The 12,037-nt window shown below is 44.6% G+C and overlaps 1 protein-coding gene and 1 long non-coding RNA gene across 3 annotated transcripts in view; one reads left to right on the forward strand and one right to left on the reverse strand.

Moving 5' to 3' along the window:
• LOC148124540 (uncharacterized) lies at positions 1-8,545 on the forward strand. The gene is made up of 3 exons (XR_015739774.1): positions 1-407; positions 504-651; positions 8,443-8,545. It is a non-coding gene; the product is annotated as an uncharacterized LOC148124540 (long non-coding RNA).
• The window catches only part of NSMF (NMDA receptor synaptonuclear signaling and neuronal migration factor), a 25,959-nt gene continuing 22,328 nt past the window's right edge, over positions 8,407-12,037 (reverse strand). For both annotated transcript variants that reach the window (XM_087914676.1, XM_087914675.1), the window contains 5 exons: positions 11,606-11,676; positions 10,783-10,862; positions 10,591-10,693; positions 9,793-9,868; positions 8,407-8,956 (listed from right to left, as the gene is read on the reverse strand). In XM_087914676.1, the coding sequence (XP_087770802.1) occupies positions 8,859-8,956; positions 9,793-9,868; positions 10,591-10,693; positions 10,783-10,862; positions 11,606-11,676 (428 nt within the window). In that variant the 3' untranslated portion in view covers positions 8,407-8,858. The remainder of the gene's footprint in view (positions 8,957-9,792; positions 9,869-10,590; positions 10,694-10,782; positions 10,863-11,605; positions 11,677-12,037) is intronic.

The following is a 12,037-nucleotide window of genomic DNA, read 5'->3' on the forward strand; positions in this document are numbered from 1 at the left end:
GGGGTTGGACTAAATGACCTACAAGGTCCCTTCCAACTCTGATGAATCTACAACCTGTAACTCTGCAACCGGGTGGACAGACACACAGACGCACCAAGGCATTTTCTCCCGAAAGGCAAAACTTCGTCAGACAGAGTGCTTTTCATGCCACGTCATCCTGCCAACGGCGCTTGTGGGATTCTTTTTAAAACTTGGCACCTGGGGACTCCTGTCGCTTCAGTGAATTCACATAAAAGGTGTCAAGAATCGCCCGATAAGAGGGCGGGGAAGAAAAAACGGCTTCTGTCTGACTCTTCCTGATAAGGCGATAAGAGGGTGGAGATGGAATAAAAAGAAAGAAAGTTATGCCTGATTCTTCCCGATAGCCAAAAGGAGGTGGAGAACGAAACCACTGCTGCCTTTTCCTGGTACTCTTCTGTCCGCTTGGTGCATTTTTATTATTTTATTTTTATTTTTGCAAGCTTCCTCGTTGTCGTTTCAGAAAGCATGTTTGACTCTTGCAGGAAATGGATCCTTATTTCCAACCTCTTTGACTGAACAATGCTTCATGGAGTGACCGTTCAAAATTGACGATGGCTTTCACACTTAATGACCGTTGCAACATGCACACACGGTTGGTTACGTGACCAAAACTCAGAGGCTTGGCAACAGGTTCGTATTTACGACGGTTGCAAGGGTGGCGCAATTCGTAGCTCAGGGCTGAACTGTGGCGTCCTTGGTGCTCTCTGAGCTTGGTGGTTTTCTCACAGATGTTTCATGACCCAACTAGGAACATCATCAATGGTAGAAGGGAGTGCGGTTTGCTCCCTGTTTATATACAGTACATGCAAACCCCACTTGCTTTTAGCACTGATGATGTTACCTAGTTGGGTCATGAAATGTCTCCAAGAAAACTACCAAGATCAGAGAGCATCAAGGGCCCCACAGTCTTTTTCCTCCACCTCCTCCTCCTCCTCCTCTGCCTCCTCCTCCTCCTCCTTTTTTTTTACAACTCCCCTCCCTTCTTGCACTGATGATGTTACCTAGTTGGGTCATGAAATGTCTCCAAGAAAACTACTAAGATCAGAGAGCACCAAGGGCCCCACAGTCTTTTTCTTCCTCCTCCTCCTCCTCCTCCTCCTCCTCCTCCTCCTCCTCCTCCTCCTCCTCCTCCTCCTCTTCCTCCTCCTCCTCCTCCTCTCCATAAATCTTTCTATCATATAATCAGGGGAGACAAACATTTCTCTACAAATGCGGGCCAACCTAGAGATAACAAGGAAATAGAAGATGCTACTTTACTCCAAATTGTCAAAAGGAAAAGTTCTTTATGGTTCTCCTTCCTATGGAAAAGGGACGACTGATGGATGCAAAATGCAGCATTTCTCCCTATTTGATGAGACATCTCCAGAGATTCTCCATCCTCCACCCGGCCACGGCTGTCCCAAAAATGCTTTTCCAAAAGGCAACTGGACTTTATCTGTTTGTTTGTTTTTCCCCTTGAAAACGTTTCGCTTCTCATCCAAGAAATTCAGTTCTTCAGTTCTTGGATGAGAAGCAAAAAGTTTTCAAAGAAAAACAACAACAACCACCCCAAAAATGTCCAGTTGCCTTTTGGAAAAATCAGATTTGGGACATTTGGTGAGATGTTCTGGCTGCCCCACCTGCCCATACTTAACAATCCCTGAGAAAAACAACACATGTAAAATTTCCAGGGGAAAAAAAAAAAAAAACAGGATAGGAGACAAGGAAGGAATTCAGAGAGAAGAGAAAAACACCATGTGGTAAAGTTTCCAGGAAATATATATATATATATATATCAGGATCAGAGACAAGGAAAGAGTTCGGAGAGAGAGAAAGAACAAGGCTATCATCATCGTCAAGGTTTATTTTTTATTAAACCACGTCTTAAAAGCTAGAAACTTCCACTTGGGCTCCAGGAAACCCCCTCAGAGAAGCAAGCCAGCTTGAACAGGCCCCAAAACGTTCGCCTGGCCGTGAACCGAGAGAGAGAGAGAGAGTCACTCTTCGTTAAGGACACTAAAGGAAGAAGGTTGAGCAAGATTAAGAACCAGGATGCTGGATCTTACCAAGGATTGAGACGTCGAGGGCTCCTTAAATAAGACCTACGCGAAGTCATGAAACGCCAGGCACGGGGCCAGCGCCCCTTGGTGCTGTTCAGCCAAATATTCCTTCAGCTCGTAGACTTCCTAACGTATCCAAGGTCAGTGGCCACGCTTTGAAGAAGGGGATTGAGGGCGGGGAAGATCACACGCCAGGCTAGGCTTGTACCAGAGAAGAGGTGAGAGCTGCCTCTCCGGTGGGCAGCCGGTCTCTTCAGAAGCCGAAATGGCAACCCACGGCATTGGTTCCTTTGCATGTCCATCTTTGCTGGGACACCTTTCCCACCGCAGGTGACTTCAGAACATGCCAGGTGTGGTATCCGAGACCCCTATCCATGCTGTTCCAAAACCTTCTCAAAACTGGCCTGGTTGAATACGAGAAAGTCTTTTTTCTTTTTTTTTTTCTTTTGTTAAATCTGTACAGTCTTTTATTTCCCAATTAAAATTACAGCTTAGTTGACTTCTCTCCTTCTTCCCGAAGGCAAAGAACGCGCGGCTCTTTCCCTACTCTGCACCTTTGCATCCTCACAACAACCCTGTGAGGTAGGTAGGTAGGCTGAGGGAGGGGTGACTGACCCCCGTGGTCACCCCGTGATTTTCATGGCTGTGTGAGGATTCAAACCTGGAGTTTTCTGTGAATAAGCAGCACGCCGTTTCCTCTAGAAGAGGGACAATGCTCCTCTCGGAGTATCATTAACCCAATCCTGGCTATGACATGCTTGTTTTCCACACCAATGTCTTCCTTGAACCCATGTCCTTCATCACAATTCAACCCTGATCATACAGAGTTAAATCCAGCTTTTCCATTATCCAGACACTGGAGATATCACAAAGCCATTCAGTTGACTTTGTGGTTCTTGTGGGAAAATATAGAGAGACATCAGCTTTCTCCACCTGGCACCATCTTGGTGGATGATGACTACAAACCCCAGATTCATTCCTTTGGGCTGGGAATCATAGGTGTTTAGTCCTAACACCTCTAGGTAGACTGGGAAAATGTTACATTACTTCAACGGCATACGCTTACTCCATTATCCATATGGATAAAAGGTTAAGGTTCACAACCATCTATTTTCAACCTTCTACCATTTCATTTAAAGAGTAAAACAGATTAGGAGACCAAAATTTAATTCTGCTTCTGCCCTAACTTCAAATTTCTGCCCAAACTGCACATTACAATGATACCCAGTCTATATTGTAGTCCGCATCTCAGAAAGGGTTGCCTCAGAATCAAAACGGTAAGGCACCAAACCCTTGTTGCCAAATGAACTTGCCCCAAATGCCTGTGGAGAAATAGAACACTGACCTCATAGTTCCCCAACGTTTATTGCTATAGACTAGGATTCGTCAGCTCCTGTGATGCCTTCATACAAGACTGCAATACCAGCAGTCCACCACGAGAAGTTTTGGTGTAGGTAGGACATCTGATCTCTTCCTATCCTCCATTATGGTTTGCACCTAATGTAGTGACCCCAACACAACGTTAGAAGGTTCAACACTCAACGTAGAGCAAGCGTACGAATGGGTGGGATTTAGCAAGGAGTCTCTCTTAACACTAAGAGACAGGTGGTGCCTGTAATTCCAGGTGGCACCATACATTTGGTGCGTTAATTTATCCCACAATTGTACGTTACGTAGTGCAAGGAAGAACCGCAGTCCTGAAGTGTCAAGGTTGGCTTTGGAATTCCTGGTCTCTAGTAACGCGGCAATCAACTTTGCCTTGCAGGAGATGATCAAGCAGAACTAAAGAGATGGAGTCAAATGAATCATCAGTTTAGACTTATTATGTTGCCACAAAGCGGTCCAGCTCCTTGTGGATTCCATTGACCCTCACCTAGCACCAATTTAGTGCTGAATTTCAGTTGACTAGATTCGTGTCCGGCCCCAAGAATCAGAATCCTGTGTTAGGATGCAGCATAGAAGATTTATTCAAGTCAGTACACAAGAATATAGCCAGGTAAAGTTCAACGCTAAATTGGTGCCTGATAAGGGTCAACAGAATTCAAGAGGGGTTGGATGGTTTGTTGCAACGTTAATGATTCTAAGCTGATGACATGTTTAACTCTGCCCTCCTAGCTCTGCCTCCCCTTCTCTGACAGCCCAGGATTTAGAGAGCTAATGAGATTCTGCGCCAGGAAAGTCCAGTTGTCTAACTGAGCTGAAGAAGCTTTTTACTAGAAGATCTTTGCTCAGGACCAGAAGTGGAGAGCAATGGCTTCATTCCCACCTCAGTTGGTGGATTGCTTCTAAGGCAACTATGTCAGATAAAACCCGACCTCCCCAAGCGGTGGAAGAGGCTGGGACCAAGTCGTTGAAGTTCTCCCTGGAGATCAGAAGAGCCGTCTGACCTTTGCTCATGGAGATGGTGAACTCCAAGGGTCGAAAGCACACAGGACTTCGGTGGCCGCACCAAGTTCACGCAATGGCTTTAGCAGAGCAACCAGGTTTGCAGGGGATCTGGGACCTGCTGGGAAGAGGGTGTCCTCAATTCCTAACCTTGGAATTTCCTGGGAAATCTCTCGTCCAAGTAGGACCTTTTTTGAGATCAAAAAAGGTTGCCTAGGTGCTACCACTTGGAAGCCGGCCTCGGCGTGAAGAGAAGCCAAAGACATCCCTGCTCAGGAGTGCCTTCTGCGCTGTCAGACCCTGGACAGGATAGTGATGATGTCACCACACACCTGGAGATAAAGCATGCCCTTAAACAACCCTACCTAGAAGAAGACATGTTTGAAAGCAACCCTGCCCATTTTCGTAGCTTTCTCTAGCTGAAAGTAAGAGGATTTAAGCAAAGACCTGATTATCCAAAAAAGGGGTTCTAATCCACACTTGATAGAATTTTGCTTCTATTTCACACCACTAAAATCCTATTCTGAATATACGAAGCAAATTGGTTCCCCTTTATCAAGAAGGAAACCTCACACACCCACACCGTTGCTTTCTATAAAAGCCCTTAGATTTCACCATCAGGCCACGCCTGAATTTTTTAAAAAAATTATATATATATTAATGATCAATTCGAATATACCAGAAAGGTTTTACGCATCAGGCAGAGGGGAAAAGACTTAAAAAGAGAATCCGTTCTGTGGTAGGTATTCCTCAGCCCACACAAGGCTTAATGGCCTTGGAACCAAGGAAATAAAAATATATATTCTGCCCAGATACAATTTATCTTCCTATTTCAAGCAAAGGTTTTACTCAGCAAACTAACACGAAACAAGGAAGGCATGGCACATCTTTTTCTATTGACTTATTACTTTCACATCCGGGTTGTTAGCCCATGTTGGACAGGAGGGATCAAAGAAGGATGCCACACCCTTGGCATAAATCCGCTACGCTCTCAAATTTTTCCTCGGCGTCACCAAACCCCGCCAGGATCGCAAGCCGATCTTGAAATCCCTTCCGCCAAGATAGACTCGGCTTAATCAATCAGAATTAGAGCTGGAAGGGACCACCAAAGTCTTCTAGCCCAACCCCCTCCCCTGCTTAAGCAGGAAACCTGCCTAAACCATTTCAGACAGGCATTTCAGTCTCTTCCTTAAAAGGCTCTATGACGGAGCGCCCACAACTTCTAGTGGCAAGCTGTTCCACTGGTTAATTGTCCTCACTGTTTAGGAAGCTTCCCCTTCATGCCAGATCGCTTCTCTCTTTGGTCCTTCTCTTCTCCTCCAAAGCACCAGAGGGCAGGATAAGAAGCAAATGAGTTACAAGGAGAGAGAGAGAGAGAGAAAAATAAGGAGAAATTTTCTGATCGTGAGAATAATTAATCAAGGGAATAGCTTGCTCCATTGTTGGGAGGTCTGCAAAAATAGACTGGAAAGCCATTGGACTGAGATGGGTTCAAATCAATCTTGAGCAAAGGGGTTAGACTAGAAGACCTCCAAGGTCCCGTATAGCCTTAGGAGTCTATGTCCTTTTAAGCAATGTAGACCACGCTCTTCTCTTTCGGACGAGGACAAAAAGAAAAACTGAAATAAGCTTTTGCGGGTAGACGTGCACACCGGTGTAAATCATTAGGTTACATCAATCCTTAAATTACTTGTTCCTGCCAAACTTCCACCAAAGGTGTCAAGGCAGAGACAGCAAAGACAGCAAAGGAGAATCTAGGGAGAGAAACTCTCTCCCTCGATCTGTTTCTGTTCCTCCTGGGAAGACGGAGGAACATAAAAATAAATATCCAAGGAGGTTTCACCCCAAAGACGAGACTCAAGAGGCTCTGAATTAGTTTTGGCTTCAAACGTTAAGGAGAAGTTTGCTAGCAGCAGTTCCTGAGTGGGGATAAAAGGGGAAGATCAGACAGCCTTTTTTTTCCCGTTTCCCAAGGCTGATGATTTAAAGGTGGGAAAAAAGGCAATTCTGCTTTATTTCCTTTTTTTTCCTGGTTTAGGTTCCTAGGAGAATCGATGATGGGTAGGATTGTCCAAAAAAGGCTGCAAAAAGGCCCCGTAAATAATCGATTTTAAAATTTGGGGAGGGGGGAAGATATTGATGGAAGGTTCCTGGGGTGATGGGATATCAATAGGCTCAGTAGGGGTGGGGGAAGAGATTGATAGACTTGTCGGAGGTGTAGGAAGTCCTCGACTTACTTGAGTGACTATCCAGTTACACCAGCACGGGAAAAAATATTGCCATATTGCCCACAGGAGCAGGTGCGTACATACTGGGTTTCCTCTAAAAACATAAAACCCAACCAGAAAATAAACCCTAGCATGATTTTTCAGGATGCTCATAATATAAGCCCTACCCTAAAAATAAGCCCCAGTTAAGATTGTCAGTCAAACGGATGCATTTAATGCCATATTTCCCCAAAAATAAGACCTAACTGGAAAATAAGCCCTAATGTGTATTTTGGAGCAAAAAATTAATATAAGACCTGGTCTTACGCTTGGGGAAACACGGTCTATAGGGAGCATGTGTGTACATTAACAAATGCATGCAAAACTAAACAAAATATAAATAAATAAAAATAAATTAGGACGCGATTCTTCACGGATCAATTGCCACGGTGGTTTTGCACCGCAGAGGGGAAAAAGTGTGATAGGCACACAAAGAGAGAGGCACACCTGTGGACAGAACAAAGCACAACCCTTAACAAGAAAAAGGTCAAGAAGTCACATCTTTCAACGCATTTTTCCCCCTCTCCTGATTTCAAAGTTAACAAAACCAGCCCGGTCACAGAAAGCTAGGGATAATTGCTAAATTGTCCAAGAGAGAATAGTTGGTTGTTAAAAGGAATCTCACGCCCACAAAACCGGTAGCACAATATTTTGAATTCTACCCTTGCCCCCCATTCCTGCTCTGTCCTATGTAACAAAGCCAAATTGTTCCTTTCTTAGGAATTCCCAACCACATTTCTTCCCGAAGTGAAATCTGCATTGTTTAAATATACGGTCACCCACACAGAACAAAGAAAACTAGGATGAAGTTTTGGCCCGGGAATTTTTTTTTCCCCCTCTGGGACAAAGCAGAAAGAGAGAGTGGAATAGATCCCTGGGCCTTGAAAGATTCAATGCTACAGAAAACCGAGTTTGTCTTCCAACTCCACCCGCTGAAATCAAAATGCTACAGTAGATATTCTCACCAGCTCATCAAGACAGCCCACTGGTCCAAAAACTAACCACCTGCCCAAAATATGAACTGCAGTGAGTGGATCTTTTAAACATGGCTATTGATTTCTAATCTGCAAACTATTTATATTTATATCTATTTATATATTTATCTATCTATCTATATATAAACTGGCTGAGATTTCCCCCCCTCAGCCCTATTAGCAGATAACAGCTGGCAAAACTCCATTTTTGCCAAACTATATTAAGGATGCTGCTCCTTAAATTGAAAAAAATAAAAATAAAAAATAACATTGAGGTCTGTCCTGAAGGTACTTTCTACAGTTGAAGTGTCCCTCCAAGAGTTTTGCTGGAATCCAAGTTAAGGATTTTGCAGATTTGCAGCTAGATGCAGAAAGAACCTGGACAGTGGTTATCTCTAGCTACCGATATATATATATATATATATATATATATATATATATATATATATATATATATATATATATATATATATATATATATAATATATATATATATATATATATATCTATAATTTTGTTAAATATATTCTCAAGCAGACTCAAAAAAAATATCTCATCTACCAGATATTCGGTGTGCGTAGTACTGCAACAGTTGATTAAATATTTCCTCTGTTTGTAAGAAAAAAGAAAGAAAGAAAATTGCACTTCTGTAGATGTGTATGGATGTATGTGTGTGTGTGTGTGTGTATGTGTGTGTGTGTGAGACAGAGAGTTCACATGTGTTCTTAAAATGGATGAGATTTTTTTTTTTTTAAGATCCGGCTTTCTTCAAACTCATCGAAGGGTTTGATGGATCATCTCCAGGCGCTCAGGAGAGAACCGAGAAGGTCCTGGCCCTCCATGACAGCGAAGTAGAGTTAAACAAGATGATTGGTTGAGTCTCTGTAGGAAACCTGAGCTTCAAATGTCTTGTGAGAAGAACCTGTCATGGCGTTGGGCGTCTTGCAATCTAAAACCACCCTCGGTCCCTGAAGATCTGCCACCTTGGCCCCATCCGTGGTGCTCCATCCATCGTGTGCCTCAAGATGCCGGCGGACCTCTTGAAGGCCCTAATGGCCTCTCACGGCGCCTCTCTGGGCCTCCTGGCAACCGTGAAAAAGATCTCCCGCTCTGCGACGCCCGCCTGCTCGGGATACCCGTGGAAATTCCTCCTGGCCCCGTCCTGGCGGCGCTCATAAAATGTCATCGTAATCGAGCAGCTTGGAATGCTGGCGGGTTTTCCAGACTCGGTAGAGACGGAAGTCAAAATAAGTCTCAATCATTTCCTTTCCTGCAAGGGCAAAGTAGGGGAAGTCAAGTCAGATGCCTGGAATCTAGACTTAGAACTTCGTTAGAAGAAGACACCAACATTGTCTTCCTGGGATGGGCCACCTGAAGATCCCTGAATGTCTGTCTGTCATCTACCCATCCATCCATCTATCATCTCTCTCTATCATCCATCAATCATCTCATCTTTCCATCCATCCATCATCTATCTCTATCATCTATCAATCATCTATCAATCTATCTATCTATTTATCCATCCATCAGCCATCATTTCTCTATCTCTATTAGCTATCAATCATCTATCCATCCATCATCTATCATCTCTCAACCATCTATCATCTATCTATCCATCCATCATTTCTCTATCTCTATTATCTATCAATCATCTGTTTATCTATCTATCCATCCATCCATCATCTCTCTATCTCTATCATCATTTATCTACTGATCACCCATCTATTATCTATCTATCTATCTATCTATCTATCTATCTATCTATCTATCTATCAGGATCATTTGATCCTTGGCAACCAGCTTGTGTTGATGATGGTGGCAGCATCACAGGCTCAACCAGCTTCCAACAAGCAAAGTCAATGATTCGCTTAATGACCATGTGTTTCACTTCACAATGGCCACGGTTCACTTAATGATGGTGGCAAAAAATTCAAAAGGGCTGTAAATCGGGCATGATTACCTTAGCAACCCTCTTGCTTGGCAATAAAAATTCTGATTTCAATAGGGCTTATACACGGAGGGCTACCTGTGCTAATTCTACCTGTGCCAATCAAATGTGGTGTATTTTCACAGACCTGGGAAAGGTGGACCAGGCTTCACATTTACCTTGAGCTGAAAGTTCAAGAGGAGATTCAAAGGTCACGGAACAAGGGCTCATAAGATTCTTCAGGTTTTGGAATAGCTGGAAAGCAAAGAAGTCCAAGGTGATTTGAAATGCCTCCTTAGATGTGGGACAAATCATTGGTTCCCTTTTCCACGACTACGGGGTTTGGCAGTTCATTCCAACATAATCACTGGGGCAACTAAACCATAAACCCTGAAACCTCTGGAGATGAACCTAAGTCACTTAGCTTTCGTTAAACAAGACATACCCAATTCCTGCAACAGCTCTTCATACATTTTAGCCTCCAGGGGACTAAAACCTATGAAGAACAGTTGCAGGAACTGGGTATGTCTCATTTAATGAAGAAAAAAAGGGACCAGAGATGACTGAATAGCACTGTTGCAATATTTGAGGGGCTGCCATGAAGAAGGTGTGGGGCTGGATCAACCTGTTCTTCAAAACAACCAAAGGCAGGAGATGGAAGAAGAGACAGATGGAAACCAATCATGGAGAGAATCATCCTAGAATTAAGGAGAAATTTTCTGATAGTTAGAATGATTAATCAGTTGCCTCCAGAAGTTGTGGATGCTCCAAGGTTTTTAAGAAGAGATTGGATAACCAGTTGTCCAGCATTGTATAGGGTTTCCTGTCTGAGCAGGGGGTTGGACTAGAAGACCTCCAAGGTCCCTTCCAACTCCGTTTCTCTGTTAACATAGCCATAAAAGAGGTTTTCAGAAAGAGCGGTCATCCAGGAGTCGAGGTGTTCTTTCACTCGCTCACCAACTACTCACAGGACTCACCTTCTCACCGTTGTGGTTCCCTAAGACGTAACATCCCATGATGTGGATGACATTTGGAACCGGGTTCAGCTTGCTCATCAGATGGCTCAACCGCTTCCAGAAGCTGCAGAACGAGACGGAAGAACGTTTGAGAGAGGGAGGCATTTCCCAAAGACCTCCAGCTGCAAATTCCTCGCGAGGTTCTGGACTCACTAGATCATGTCTTCCTCCTTCTCCACTTTGGCAAAGGTGGCGACCTTATTCTTCAAGAGGTATAAGTGGCCCGGACCTCCCTGCAAGAAGAGAAGAAAAGAAGAGAGGAGGTTCTTCCAGAATCGGCCTGGAGAACCTCAACCACCTTCTCAAATTTCTGTGTCCCAAGGTCATGGGATCACAGCCTTCCGACAAGCAAAAACAATGAGGAAGCCAGACTCACTTAACAACTGGGTGACTGACCTATCGACTGCAGTGATTCCCTTAACCAATGTGGCCAGGAGGCGCATAAAACAGGACAAAGATCACTTCGCAAATGTCTCACTTAACAAGGATGTTGGGCTCGATTGCAGACATAAGCTGAGGGCCACCTGTGACGTATTAATCGGTATTGAACTAGAGGAGATAATATGTGTCTCACCAAAAAGAGGGAGGGGGAGAAACACCCTACCGAACCGGCAAATCCCAACTCTGGCTGGCCCTGCCCACCCCACCCCGCCTCTCCCAAGAGTCCCCACACGGCCCATTTTGGATCCCAGGTACACGCAGGGCCCGCGGGGTGGTCCTAAGGGCCTCCAGAGCCCAGGGAGGCTGTTTTCGCTCGGAGAAAGCCTCCGGAGTCTGGGAAGGGCGAAAATGTTCATCGTCCCCTCTGCTGTGGTGCAGGAGGCCAACTAGGCCACGCCCACCCTGGCCGTGCCTACCCAGAAATGAGGCAGAGAAACGGGTGGCTAAATTTTTTTTGAAGCCAACCCCTGCCTGGAAGGTGGCGATGGACTCTCGGGGAGGGCCGGCAGGGTTCAAGGCACGCTCATTCACTCACCTGGCAAAAAATCATCATTTTCCAAATTTTGCAGCCCTTCCGATAGATGTTCAGTTTTTTTTCGATTTCCTCTGTGGACAAAGGAAGGAAGGGTCAGATGAAAGGTTGACATGAGGAGGAGATGATGGCTTTGGGGGCAAAGGTGCACCATGAGGGATAGAAGCAGTCCTCGTTTTACAACAGTTCGGTTATGACTGTTTGAAGGTAGAACAGCCTTGAAAAAAGGGGACTGGTGGCCCTTTTTTCACACTTGCGACAATCCCACGGTCTCATGATCCAAACTCAGACCCTTGGCAACTGACCCATATGTATGAGGATTGTCCCAGAAATGTCAGGCTCAATCGGGAGGGTAAGGCGAGGAACAGCTGTATTTGTTAAGTCTGGAAGGTCAGGAGAAAGGAGGAGGAGAAGATGGTCTCCAATTCTGGCCAG

The sequence above is a fragment of the Pseudonaja textilis genome, chromosome 17, assembly GCF_049901715.1.
Source record: "Pseudonaja textilis isolate UNSWEBS1 chromosome 17, rPseTex1.2, whole genome shotgun sequence".
Lineage (NCBI taxonomy): Eukaryota > Metazoa > Chordata > Lepidosauria > Squamata > Elapidae > Pseudonaja > Pseudonaja textilis.